The sequence below is a fragment of the Pecten maximus genome, chromosome 19, assembly GCF_902652985.1.
Source record: "Pecten maximus chromosome 19, xPecMax1.1, whole genome shotgun sequence".
In the NCBI taxonomy this organism is placed as follows: Eukaryota; Metazoa; Mollusca; class Bivalvia; order Pectinida; family Pectinidae; genus Pecten; species Pecten maximus.
The window spans coordinates 23,179,842-23,192,313 of NC_047033.1; the positions used below are offsets into that span (position 1 = coordinate 23,179,842).

The 12,472-nt window shown below is 36.4% G+C and overlaps 1 protein-coding gene across 1 annotated transcript; it reads left to right on the forward strand.

Moving 5' to 3' along the window:
* Positions 1 to 1,173: 1,173 nt before the first annotated feature.
* On the forward strand, positions 1,174 to 11,995 carry LOC117317935. The gene is made up of 5 exons (XM_033872904.1): positions 1,174 to 1,259; positions 3,339 to 3,419; positions 4,335 to 4,472; positions 10,587 to 10,781; positions 11,856 to 11,995. The coding sequence occupies exons 1-5, from the start codon at positions 1,202 to 1,204 to the stop codon at positions 11,948 to 11,950; spliced, it is 567 nt and encodes a 188-aa protein (XP_033728795.1). The 5' UTR covers positions 1,174 to 1,201; the 3' UTR covers positions 11,951 to 11,995.
* Positions 11,996 to 12,472: the final 477 nt, after the last annotated feature.

Sequence of the window (12,472 nt, forward strand, 5' to 3'; positions counted from 1 at the left end):
GTGCATGATGTCAGCACCATGTTTTTGATGCGTTGTGCGATCCCACAACTGTAACTTTGTATTTCATTGCTAAAGGCCCATCGACAGTTTGTGTCATTTAGCCAGACAAAGGATGGTAACGAATGAACCCTAATTCACACTAAAACTATAAAAAAAAAAAAAAAAAAAGTGGTAGAGTTTTATTCCTTTATGTGAAATATACCATCGGGAAACTAGACGGTTTGAGAAATCACTCCACGATCACGATGAAGGTACCGATGTATGGAGTTACCTACTGAATTTGACACAAGTTTTTCCATGGCTGCTGCTGCTGCGCACTTTCGACGAGGAGTGACGTAGCATGTGATTGATTTCCGATATCCATTTTTAATTGACTCCACGGCTTTTAATTTCGCTTCTATTTTGATTCAATATTGAGCATTTTCTATAATTCCATTCATTGTATGCTTCCATGTGTATTCCTTATGATTTATATATCCTACTTTTTGACCGATTGCTATTAAAAGTAGGTGGCGTTACTATCAAAATCGGACTGTCGAGACGACCCTTATACTGTCTTCATACACACATACATATATATATAGATTTTTATTACATTAAGTCGATCTTATCAACTGTTTGAGACACGATTACATGACACTCGTGGTCAATATGTGAAGACTCTCGATTCCCTGATAAGAATTGTCTGCATGTTAACTCGGATTATAACATCGGTAAGTAAACTTCGTAATGCTTCTTACATACTGAGTAGCTTGTATAGTTCACATTTAAATCTATCATTACATGCAATTAATTTCCTATGGTGTATCTTTGAAGTTAAACTGTTAAGAGATTGATGAACATGCTCTGATACAGACCTAAACTGCATTATTAATTTCGATATAATTGTTATATTCGCAGAGAATATTTTACTAATCTAAGCTACATTTGAATCGTATATCTCCAATAAATCTGAGACTAGGTTTACATTCACGGCTTTATAAATCAATGATGATTTTGGTGTCTGTTCATACCGTTGTAATCTTTTGTAAATAAATTTGTCTCTACTAGGACTGAATCTTGACGATTCCCGAAGAGATTTGTCGATAATTCAATTAAAGATTGGGATTAAGTCATACGCCAAACATCTTAATAAAACGTGGCTATCAAAATCCAACTTTTCTTACAGTTTTCACATTTGGACACTGTTGACTCGTCAAACATGCTTTTTGCTATAGCATTGGTGTATAGTGTTCTTTTGGTTACTGGAAAGACAACTGGTGAGTTATTACAACAATATGTATGGAAATAAGTACAGGTAAAGTAGGGATACATATCTTCTGTGAATAGGTTGTTTATATATTAACGATTCTTATTAATTAAAACCCATTGACCTACTACAGTGCACTTTCACGTGAGGGGCCATTTAAAACCCCGCTCGACGCTGCATGCATTCGGCAGAAATTTCATGAAAGCGTGCATCCCGGATACTCTTGCATCATATGTGTTGGTAAATCATTACAAATCCAACATTGGAACAGTACAGATCAGTTACACAACTTTTCTTTTCGAAGCGAAATGCCGCGATTGAGTGAAGTCGATAGGGGTAGGACCACTGATCTGATACTGCAGGGGCATGCGCAACGTCATGTAGCCCAGAAATGTGGTATGCATGAGACATCAATATTTATTTTAGTTGGACGTCTCAGAGCCACAGGGAGATTGGATGAACGCCCCAAGAGTGGACGCTCGCGCCTTACGTCGTGACACCAAGATGGAGGCATTCCTCTTTCGCAACCCCTGAGACGGCGACGGAGACGGCACGTCAAGTTGTCGGCATTCATGATCGGCCAGAGCTTTCGAGAACGGTTAGGGATCGGTTGTGGGAGTTTCCTTTATGACCACGACGTCTCTATGTTAGTTCGCCACATACGCAAAGGCGACGTCAACGTCGAATGCAATGACTGCTTCCATATGCACCAAATCTATTTCGTTTTGAATATTAGAGACGCATGCAACAAATTAGGGAAACGGTTTATTGCTGTATGAACAGGGATATATCAAGGCGTGTTAACATCTCTCGTGGTTATTCGTGATAAGTTACAGTAGTAAGATCGGGATAAGGTCTTTAGACTACGCAGGGTTTTTTTTCTTATCCAACAATGTAACCTTACGTTGCAGCAGGACAACGCGAAGCCCCATGTTGCTAGGGTATGTTGTCTTTCTGGCTCAAAACCACGTTCCAGTTCTGGATTTGCCTCCAAACAGTCGAGATACGTATTTCATCGAGCAATTGTGGGTTGGTTTGGTTTGATTTGTTTAAGTAACGTCCTATCAACAGCTGAGGTCATTCAAGGACGGCCTCCTGTGCGTGCGATATACATGCGTATGGTGAGTGCGTATGTGTTTTGGGAGGCTGCGATATGTTCGTGTTAAGTCTCCTTGTGATAGTGCCGAACTTTTGCCGATTTATAGTACTATCTCACTTGAGCATACTGCCGAAGATGCCAAGCAGGACACCCTAACCGGTCACAACGGGCAAACTAGTAATTCCACTCCCAAAATACTGAGCGCTTAGCAGGAGTAGCGACTACCATTTTTCAAAACTGCGGTATGTCTCAGCCAGGGGACAGAACCCAAAGCCTTCCTAACTGGGGCGAACACTCAATCAAAGGTCAAAAGTGGGGCACTGTCAATGGATATATTAGGGAGAAGAAATAAGAGAAAATATAAGATCCTAAATAAATGCCTCTTACGATTATGCAATGGGGTAAGCAGGTATAATTTTACGCCCCACCTGCAGGGCCCAGTATTTGTAGGGCAATGAGGGTTAGGAGCCGCTTCAACAATCCATATAATGTCGCTCATCTCACGTAGGCCCTTATTCAGGAGTTGAATAGCATTGCTCAAATGTCAATATCAGGAGATTAAGAGCAGTGACTGATAGCAAAGGGGGAGGGGGGACACGCACACACGCTACTTATTTTAGGTCTGGTCAGGAAACGGCGTAGGGAACCCTTGTTTTAACCGTATTCACGCAAACACCGTCTGTGATAGGACAACAATCATCAAAATGTATTCAGTAATGATGTTATAATCGAGAAACCCACACCATGTACACATCATATAGAATGAATAACTATCGAAAATAAGCTTGCGTTTCTTTATTCCGCTAGTAATAATATATTACTTACATATTAGTCACAATTGATTATGATTAGCCGATCTATGTTCATATAACTGAAATAATGTCAATAGTTTGCAATGTATTTCAATGAAATTCACATGCTAACTGTTACTGCACGCTATGAAGTTAAGCTTGACCAAAGGTGAATTTGTGTTTGTTCATTGCATTACAGATATACAGACCGAGCCGCGGGATGCTGACGCAACTTCCCATCTTAGAAGTTCAAAAATACTGTTATGGGAAAATATTATCGGTATTTATCACAATAAACATGCCTGCCATTGTCTTAATATTCCTATGCCAAAGGAAACAATTCTCTGCTAAAAAATATTTCCAAACAATACATCGACGCCATTTCCACAATGACCTGAATGTCTAACCAGACTGTTAAGAGTCTCTGTGAGCGTTGAACGATAGGCTTTTACTGACCGCATCACCTCGGTTTAACAATTATTAGAGGCCCATAAGCAAAATGACGAAAGGATTATCTTGCCAATTATCCACAGCCAAGTAAATTAGAGGAAATATATAAAGTGAACCTGTAATGATATACCAATTTACCTGCTGATAATACATATAAAGTGAACCTGTAATGATATACCAATATACCTGCTGATAATACATATAAAGTGAACCTGTAAGGATATACCAATTAACCTGCTGATAATACATATAAAGTGAACCTGTAAGGATATACCAATTTACCTGCTGATAATACAAATAAGTCACATATATTATTTGGACAATTTACACTCGAGGCAAAAAAAACAACTTCCCTCTTCATCAAAGGTAAGATTAATTGCTCTATCTATAAAAAGTCAGCAATCCGAACACCTAACGATGACATCGCTCACATCACCAGAGCATGTCTCACCTTCATATATATAATACACTGGAAACTACATGCTGTGTTTGGTCTTAAATTCTTGTGTTGTGTCTATGTGATAGAAATACCTTAAACGCCATTTTAACCCGTTTTTATAATCGATTGCTATTTCTATCCAAACAACTATGATGTTGGCTACTGAATGTCGACAATATTCTGGTTTTAGTCTCTGCGATCAATATGAAAGACAATAATCAAAACTTCGATATATATATATATATTTGTTTTCCTTTTAATTGTCTAATGTGGTACATTTGATGTTGATGTTATGCTATGTTGTAGCTAGGGGAGAATGTGGCTTTCCGATGTTCACCTGTCCTTCAACTGGAGTGTGCTTGTACCTCCTCAGCGAATTATGTGATGGCCGATTTAATTGTTATAACGGTGAAGACGAAAGGCACTGTACAGCCGAAGACAAATGTAAGTCACGTGTTTACACAGTACCATGGTATATATATATGTCTCATTGTTTATACTGTTAGGAGGAAATGATTGGTCCAGAAGTTGTGGGTAAAAATCAAAACGACTCTCAGGTCTGCTCATCACTTGCTCTAATGAAAATTTTGCTCGTTGCAAAAACAAAGCGTTTAAATGATACCCTCTTCCGCGAGTTTGTTCAATGAAACTTCTTGTCCAAAACCAGTTATGTATATGCAGGTTTTCAAGTCACTGATACATTTTGTCTGTACAGAAAAAATATGCCTGCTGAACGTCACTGCATGTTGTAAAATGCGACTAATTATGCGACGTTAATCCCATGAAAAAAAAATCAATCACCAAAACGCATCCAGTGGACGAAATTGGCCGATTTCACATGATTTGCAAAACACTATTACCTGTATACGTTGTGGTAAGTGTGTGTTTTGGGAGGGCGAGGTATGTGTTTTCCTTGTGACACCGCGGAACTGATACCGATATTATGGTGCTACTTCATTCAACCGTACTGCAGACGACATCCCTCAGGATGCCTTGTGTATCTCGGCGAGGGTACAAAACCAAAAGCTTTTCCTGCATACCGAGATGAATGCTTAACTAGAGGTTAAATGTCAGGATGTGTCGAGACACATTAGGTTTGGTCTGGTTTGCTACTGGTGAAAAGCCCTTTTGCAATTAATGTTTCATCTGAATCTTTTCATTGTTAAGTAAGAGTTCAAAGCCTGTCAAGTATGAAGGAAGAAATGTAGTAAAGGAGTACTTTCACGCGAAGTAAAGTAATTGACGTTTTAGAAAGACAACAACGACCATTGGCATATCTTGACAAAAAATCATAACTAACGAATGTCGAACTTAACTAATATTGAGCTTAGTAAACATGGATCATGTGTCACACACTCAACGTGCCTACAATTACAGGTAAAATGGGGAAAAACAAACAAAATCTTTGAAATGTAAACAAATAGTTACGCTCTATCGTATATGTCGAATAACATTAATTAGTTATTGTTATGAAATGTAATAACATTTGTTCATAATGAACATTTAAAACTTCAATGTCCGTGGACGTTATGATATCTCGTCTGTCTGTGCCAATGCTTGAGTGATTAAATATAACAGTAAGAATGAGGGCAGGCAATAATAGAATGTAAAATTGAGAGGAAAATAAGGGGCTTATTTCGGGTCCCTGCGACACTGTGGAATGATTTAGAAATATCACAGAAGACTAGAGTATGAAAAATATGATATTTTATAGAATGAATATTTTTTGATATTTCACTGGTAAAAATGTAATAAATATATATATTTAATTTTCCTCAATATTGCCACATATTCATGATCAATGTCTATAAGCTAATGAGAGTGGATTTACCTAATGCGAAACCTGACTGACATTGATTTATATTGGATTTGTCTCGTATATAATTATAAAAGAACAAGAGACGGTGTCTATGAAGGGTTCAAACGAGATACATCAATTTCTTTATTTCAAATATAGTGCCGGTAAAGGGTTTGTACGAGTTATATTAATTTGTTGTTTCAAATATGGTGCCGGTGAAAAAATTGTAATTATGCTTTTAGCGTTGGTACATGTACATAGCGTTGGTAATTTTAAAGATGGTGCCCTGTCTAGTCTAATTGTATTCGTAATGATTAACGAAAAAATGTCCGTTGATATGAAATTGAAGGTAAAAAGAAAAGTTTTTTTCTTTAGAGTTGTTTAACGTCCTGATAATCATCAATACTATATCGGCTGTTGAGCGTATTTCGTCACCGTTCACCAGACTGGGCGATAGGAATGACCGACGGCGATAATTGCTGGGATTAGTATTAGAGTTGCTGGCTTGAGGGATTAATTCACTGTCCTGGGGAAAGGTGAACACTACTCTATCTACCTGAGGAGACATATCAAGAGTTACCTCCCCTACAAACATGTCTGGGAATTAATTTAAATTTTATCTATCTCAATACTTTACCTTAAACTTTTAAAATGAAATTAATATGTAAACAATAAGAATATCATTAAACGTATGTAATCCAACTAACGGAACAGGAAACGTTTGTAGCGATATATAGATAATTGTAGAAAATATGAAAAGCTTGGAAAACCTATTTTCCTTAGCATAAAGTGGCATGGTGTTGGACGTGTGAATATACTTTTAATTTCAAGCACAGGTGCGAATATGTACCATAGTGTAATCAAAGGTCCACTAAGCCCTGATTGGCCTTCAAATATGCATTCCCTATTTCAAATGTAGTTTGATAAGTTGTACCAAGACTATATTTTGAATACTTCTTTAAAGGAGCGCTTATGCCGCAGCAAATGTGTTCCAACATAGGCGACTCCTACTGTGGTAAGAGTAGGACCCTCTGTTTGGATACTCTTTATCGAGTGTTCTAGGGCATGTAATAAGAGAGTACTTGTGGAGTAACTATTGGTTTTAATAAAAAAAAATAAAGTAAAATTCTAATTTCCGAACCCTGTCGCCTGCATTGTAAATGGAATAGAAGACTAGACAGTTACTTTTTATTTCAATATTGTTAGATTATTATTGTATTGATGATAAATATATATAAATTAAAAAGCAGTAGACTAACCTGATGCGAAACCCTGATTGGCATCGATTTAAATTGCAATTATCAAACAAATAATTGTAAGAGAGAGATAAGGTGTCGATGACGGCTTCGTACGCAATACAGAAATACGTTGTTTTAAATATGGCGGCGATCAAGGGTTTGTACGAGATGCATCAATTTGCTGTTTTAAATATGGTGCTGGTGAAAGTTTAAACAAAGCATAAATTAAATAAATGTAATATGGTCTTTACGTATGTGCAAAGAGGTATGGCGCATATTGGCCTGTTTCGTCCTAACGGTGACCGTTTTCAAAATAAAAAAAATAAATGTTAAAAACTGAGTTTTTGAATACAAACCTTAAATCTATAACATATAAAAAATCTTATTTGCGAAAAATTTATTTGTTTATTGCAATGGATATTTCATAAAAGGACCGTAAAGTTGCATCATCGGGCTATTTGCAACTTTCGAGGGGGGGGGGGGTTTTCCCGCATTCATATCATATTTTGACATAGAGCGCATCGGAAGACTAACTTTTACAATGTCTAATTTTATTCTATATACCAAAGGACAACTAAAATCCTATTCTTAAAAAGTGGTCCTCCGATGCGCTGGTATCAAAAAATTGAAAAAACATAGTTGATAAAATATTTCAATCTGAGCATTAACTAGACTGACATTAAATGATAACATAAACTTCACATTCCGCATAGCCTATATGGTAGAACCATCGCTTATCAACCCGAAAGTGTGGGGTTCGAGTCACTTAGATGTATTTTAGTAATATTTTGTTATGTTTCTAAGAATGATACCTTTTATTTTTTCTTTGTCGTATTTGAAAGATATTTTCAACATTAAATGTATACTTTTTCTATGACGTTCCCCGTTTGAACATTACGCCATGTTTTCCTTTGATCTTTTGGAAATGCCGAAAATTTGTTAAAACTGATTTATTTACAATATCAACGAGATACTTATGATTTTAGCTTCCCGAAATAACTTTGTCAAACATCTACTTGCAGATTTTGGTAGGGGTGATAGTTCGAATGCGTCATTTTGTAAAATTCTTTAAGAGACTCAATCAATAACGGAAATTCCCAGGGTATCGATTTATTGGTCTATAATATTCTAGAATGATGGATTGTCAATCAGATCATTAAGACTGACCATCAAATGTAAACATCCGCTATTCAGTTGGGGTCAAAGTTCGAATGTGTAATTTTCTAAAACAAGCATTTCAATAACCAATCGACCCAATATCATGATATCAAGTGAAAATATGTCCATGCAATGTATTAATATGAATGACCCTTATCGATTTTAATTAAGAACAAGGGCTTTAAAATATTTTAACGATTTTGTGAATATTACCTATTTCTATACAGCATTCACCTTACTTAATGGGTATAGACATTTGTTTGAAAAAATATTGAAGAAAAATCAAAAGGCAAGTGACCTGTTTATCCCTGAGCATTCTGTAGTACTGTTAACCTGTGGACTGTTTATGGACAAGGGGAAACAACTCCTGCTTAATTGTGTACGAATGTAATTAGCCTTTATGGTTAGGTGTGTAATGTAGGTGAAAAGCTGTCAAATGTTAGCCAACCAGTTCTAGTCTAAATATACGTTCTCTTTATATAACATTGTGAAAGAGAATAAACCTGAAGTGAAATTGTTAGGGAAACATTAAGATAAAGAAGGAAATACCCACAAAAAGGCTCATATAAACAGCTAACCAACAAATCTTATAACTGTGAAAAGATATTTAAAAAACAATGATTCTCGGGATTCACGCTCGATACACTTAACTGTACTCACCAATGTTTTTTGTCCCGACTGATTCGTCAATATACATGTACATGTTATAGACGCTGTCATCATTTTAGATTGTTTCATATACACACCTGATGAAATGTAGTCTTAAAAACAATCATTATTAGGACAATGATGTCATTTTGATAAGATAGTTTTATACTTTGGGTGCAAGTATCGGCATTTTTGTTACAGTGCATACGGTGTCGTAATTTAGCGATTGAAACTAGACATTTAATGAGTGCGTGGTTTATTTTTCCACTTAATACAGAGCAAATAGCTGATTTCTTGCCTCAAAAGTAAACAAATCTTTAGGCCGGCGCTTGTGGAGAATGAACAGAGCTGCAAAACCTTCCTGTTAAATTAAATTGCTGAGATAAATATCGATTTTCTCGAAAACACACCTGAAGCCCAATTAAAGCCGTTGACCTCGTTTTCGCAACTCCTCACCTGTGACGTCACAGGTTTAACAGGTATAAAGAAACGTGAACACATGCCTAAAATTATTGTTAATTAGACAACAATGGTATCGATGTTAGTGCTGAATCAACTTTGTTATATTTGTAAATAAGTTGATAGAAAGTGCTTCCGAAACCAGGGACATGTAGTGTTCTATTATAACGGCCGTATATAACTTGTAACATCATACGAATGTTCTTATTTGAATAATTTTCTATTATAGCGGGTCGTATATAGCATGTATAACATTTGAATAATATATCTAGCATCTAGAAATAGTACATGTGGTGCTATGACATGTGTGACGAGCTACTTACACTCGAGTACAAGAAGAGAAGAAAAGTCATGACTTGCGTCACTTGACTGGAAGTAAAATCACAAGGATCTCAATCACTTCACGATAATGTGTTTATCAAAGCACATACTATACACTCTAATATTTGCGAGTTAAATAAGTTTTTAGTATTAATTATGAAAAGTCCGCAAGTCTCTGATATGAGTGATGAAATTCTAAATGTAATACAATTTTAAATGTAACAATTTTCAGTGTGGATTTTAAACAGACGAAGTTATGGTCAATGATATGTAAATATGTCCTGCCGGGATACAATGTTGAACGTGAGCTCAAAGCTTATAGGACACTTCAACCATTTGAAGTTTTAGCTTACTGTCAAGGATAATTAAGTACACTGTACCTGATAAGATGTTTAGATTCATACATTTCATTGGAATATTTACAATGATCGTATATATATCTTTCTCAAGCATTTAATCGTCGGTAAGCCATGAGACCATGACATGTAAAAACAAAAACAAACAAAAAACAAAAACCAGTCTGAATCTGTAGAAGTGCGTTGTAGGTTACAACACTGGTTTCCATACAGGAGAGATTTAGTCTATTGTAGATCGCGACAAATCTATATGTCATAATCGCTCAGGTAAGGCCGGTTTTCAGAAGTTATTTTTGGTATATTTAACAGGAACCGGACACGAAATCGGTCCGGTGTTCGGAATTCAGAGGGTTCGGTATTTGGAAGTTTTTTAATACTATAATAAAGAAGGACCAATTATGTACAATGGCAATTCGTTCGGTATTCAGAGGTGTTCGGTTTTAGAAGGTTCGGTTTTCGCTGTAATATATCACTTTTTTACTTTTTGAATGAAGTGTTTTTCATGATTAAATGCGGGGTTTCACATGGTTTTGTATAGAATACAATGTAGACGTTTATTGATTTATTTGGACACTTTCAGATGCTATAGAGTTTATTGGTAAAGCATATGGTTACACTGAAGTACCTACTACTTCACATCCTCACAACCACCACCACCACCATCACACGCCGGCACATGCCTCTACACCTGGCAGCGGACATCATTTTGTTCCAATAACCCAACAACCGGTTACCACATCAAAACCGACGACAACCGTACCGACATCGACCACAGGTAAAGTCATGAATGTACTTGACATATTTTAGCAGCTTTATCAGTTTTTACATTTCCAGTCTTTCAATCATGACCTGGATTTGGTTTGGTTTGGTTTATTTTGTTAAACGTCCTATTAACAGCTAAGGTCATTTAAGGATGGCCTCCCGTGCATGCGACATGCATGCGTGTGGCGATTGCGTATGTGTGTTTTGGAAGGCTGCGGTATGTTCGTGTTAAGTCTCCTTGTGATAGGCCGGAACTTTTGCCGATCTATAGTGCTACCTCACTGAGGCATACTGCCGAAGACACCCAGCAGGACACCCCACCCGGTCACATTATACTGACAACGGGCGAACTAGTCATGACCTGGAATCCAAATAAGTTAATGTTCATCAGCAATCAGTTAACAGACAAATAATCAAATTCCTACTGAAATCATGATTTCTTTAACATCGGTTGATTTCATCATAATTTAAAAGAAACGTTTTTATGATCTGTCTATGTAAATACTTATGGTTGTGATTGTAAAACACACACTTTGATTGTATACTCATACATATATCAACATTGCGAAGATACGTGTGTCCTCAATATCTTTACCGAAAATAATCAGTTGAAAACAATGATGCCAGGTGAGAAACAATAGTTTTGTTATTTTGTTAGAGGTTTACGAAGGAGTAATATAGGTAACGGGGTACATCCCCGAGACATTGTCCCTGTGCCCTCTCCCAAAGGACTAGACTTACAAACTCGCCACCTTTTTTAACCTTTTGTTAACCTTTTGTTAACTCTCTGTTAACCTTTTGTTAACATTTTGTTAACCTGAACCTTTTGTTAACCTTCTGTTAACCTTTTTTAACCTTAACCTTTTGTTAACCTTTTGTTAACATTAACCTTTTGTTAACCTTTTGTTAACCTTCTGTTAACCTTTTGTTAACCTTTTGTTAACCTTCTGTTAACCTGTTGTTAACCTTAACCTTTTGTTAACCTTCTGTTAACCTTTTGTTAACCTTCTACTGATAAACTGTTGCCAATATATCGTTTCATTTTCATGTTAGTATTTTTTAATATTTACGAATTTTGACATTTCAGTATCACCATCCCCTACAGTGACGCCTCACTGGATTAAGTTTACTCAGTCAACCATGACACAAGGATTGATTATGCCTTATATGGGAAAGAAATAATGAATACCGAATGAAATTCATAAAAGCATTTTGCAAAAAAACAAACACCAATTCTTTTTGTTTATGCCTGATTTACCAAGGGTCTTTGAAGTGGTAGCTATAACAGCTATTTTTCTCACCAAAGGAAGCTGACAGCGGCCCACAGCAAATTCCAGTTTCATGTATTGCGAAGAACAACTCCCATTGACTTTTCTTCATTGCCACCTTGTCCACCATTGGGAGATCTTTATGAGGTCTATGTTCAAGTTAGATTGGTCTTTTTTAATCATTTAATAAACAGAGAAATCAGAATATGAAACTTAGGGAAGAAAAATAGCAATAACGAAGTTTGAAAAATATCCCTCCAATAGTCTTCTAGAAATGTCAATAACAAACTTCATTGCCAAAACTAAGATGTCCGCTTGGCCCAACGGGAACCAACACGTATCGTTTGAGAAAGACCGTTTCGGTACTTCACAAGGAATACCGATAACAATATAGTTTACGGACATACCACGACCACGAACCAGGGGCGATTTGATT

What these genes read in the sequence shown, in the direction of transcription:
- LOC117317935 (XM_033872904.1), top strand. Translation starts at nt 1,202, where the DNA reads ATGCTTTTTGCTATAGCATTGGTGTATAGTGTTCTTTTGGTTACTGGA. An exon ending in CTGTACAGCCGAAGACAAAT is followed by an intron (nt 4,473 to 10,586) that starts GTAAGTCACGTG and finishes GGACACTTTCAG; the next exon opens with ATGCTATAGAGTTTATTGGT. An exon ending in CGTACCGACATCGACCACAG is followed by an intron (nt 10,782 to 11,855) that starts GTAAAGTCATGA and finishes TTGACATTTCAG; the next exon opens with TATCACCATCCCCTACAGTG.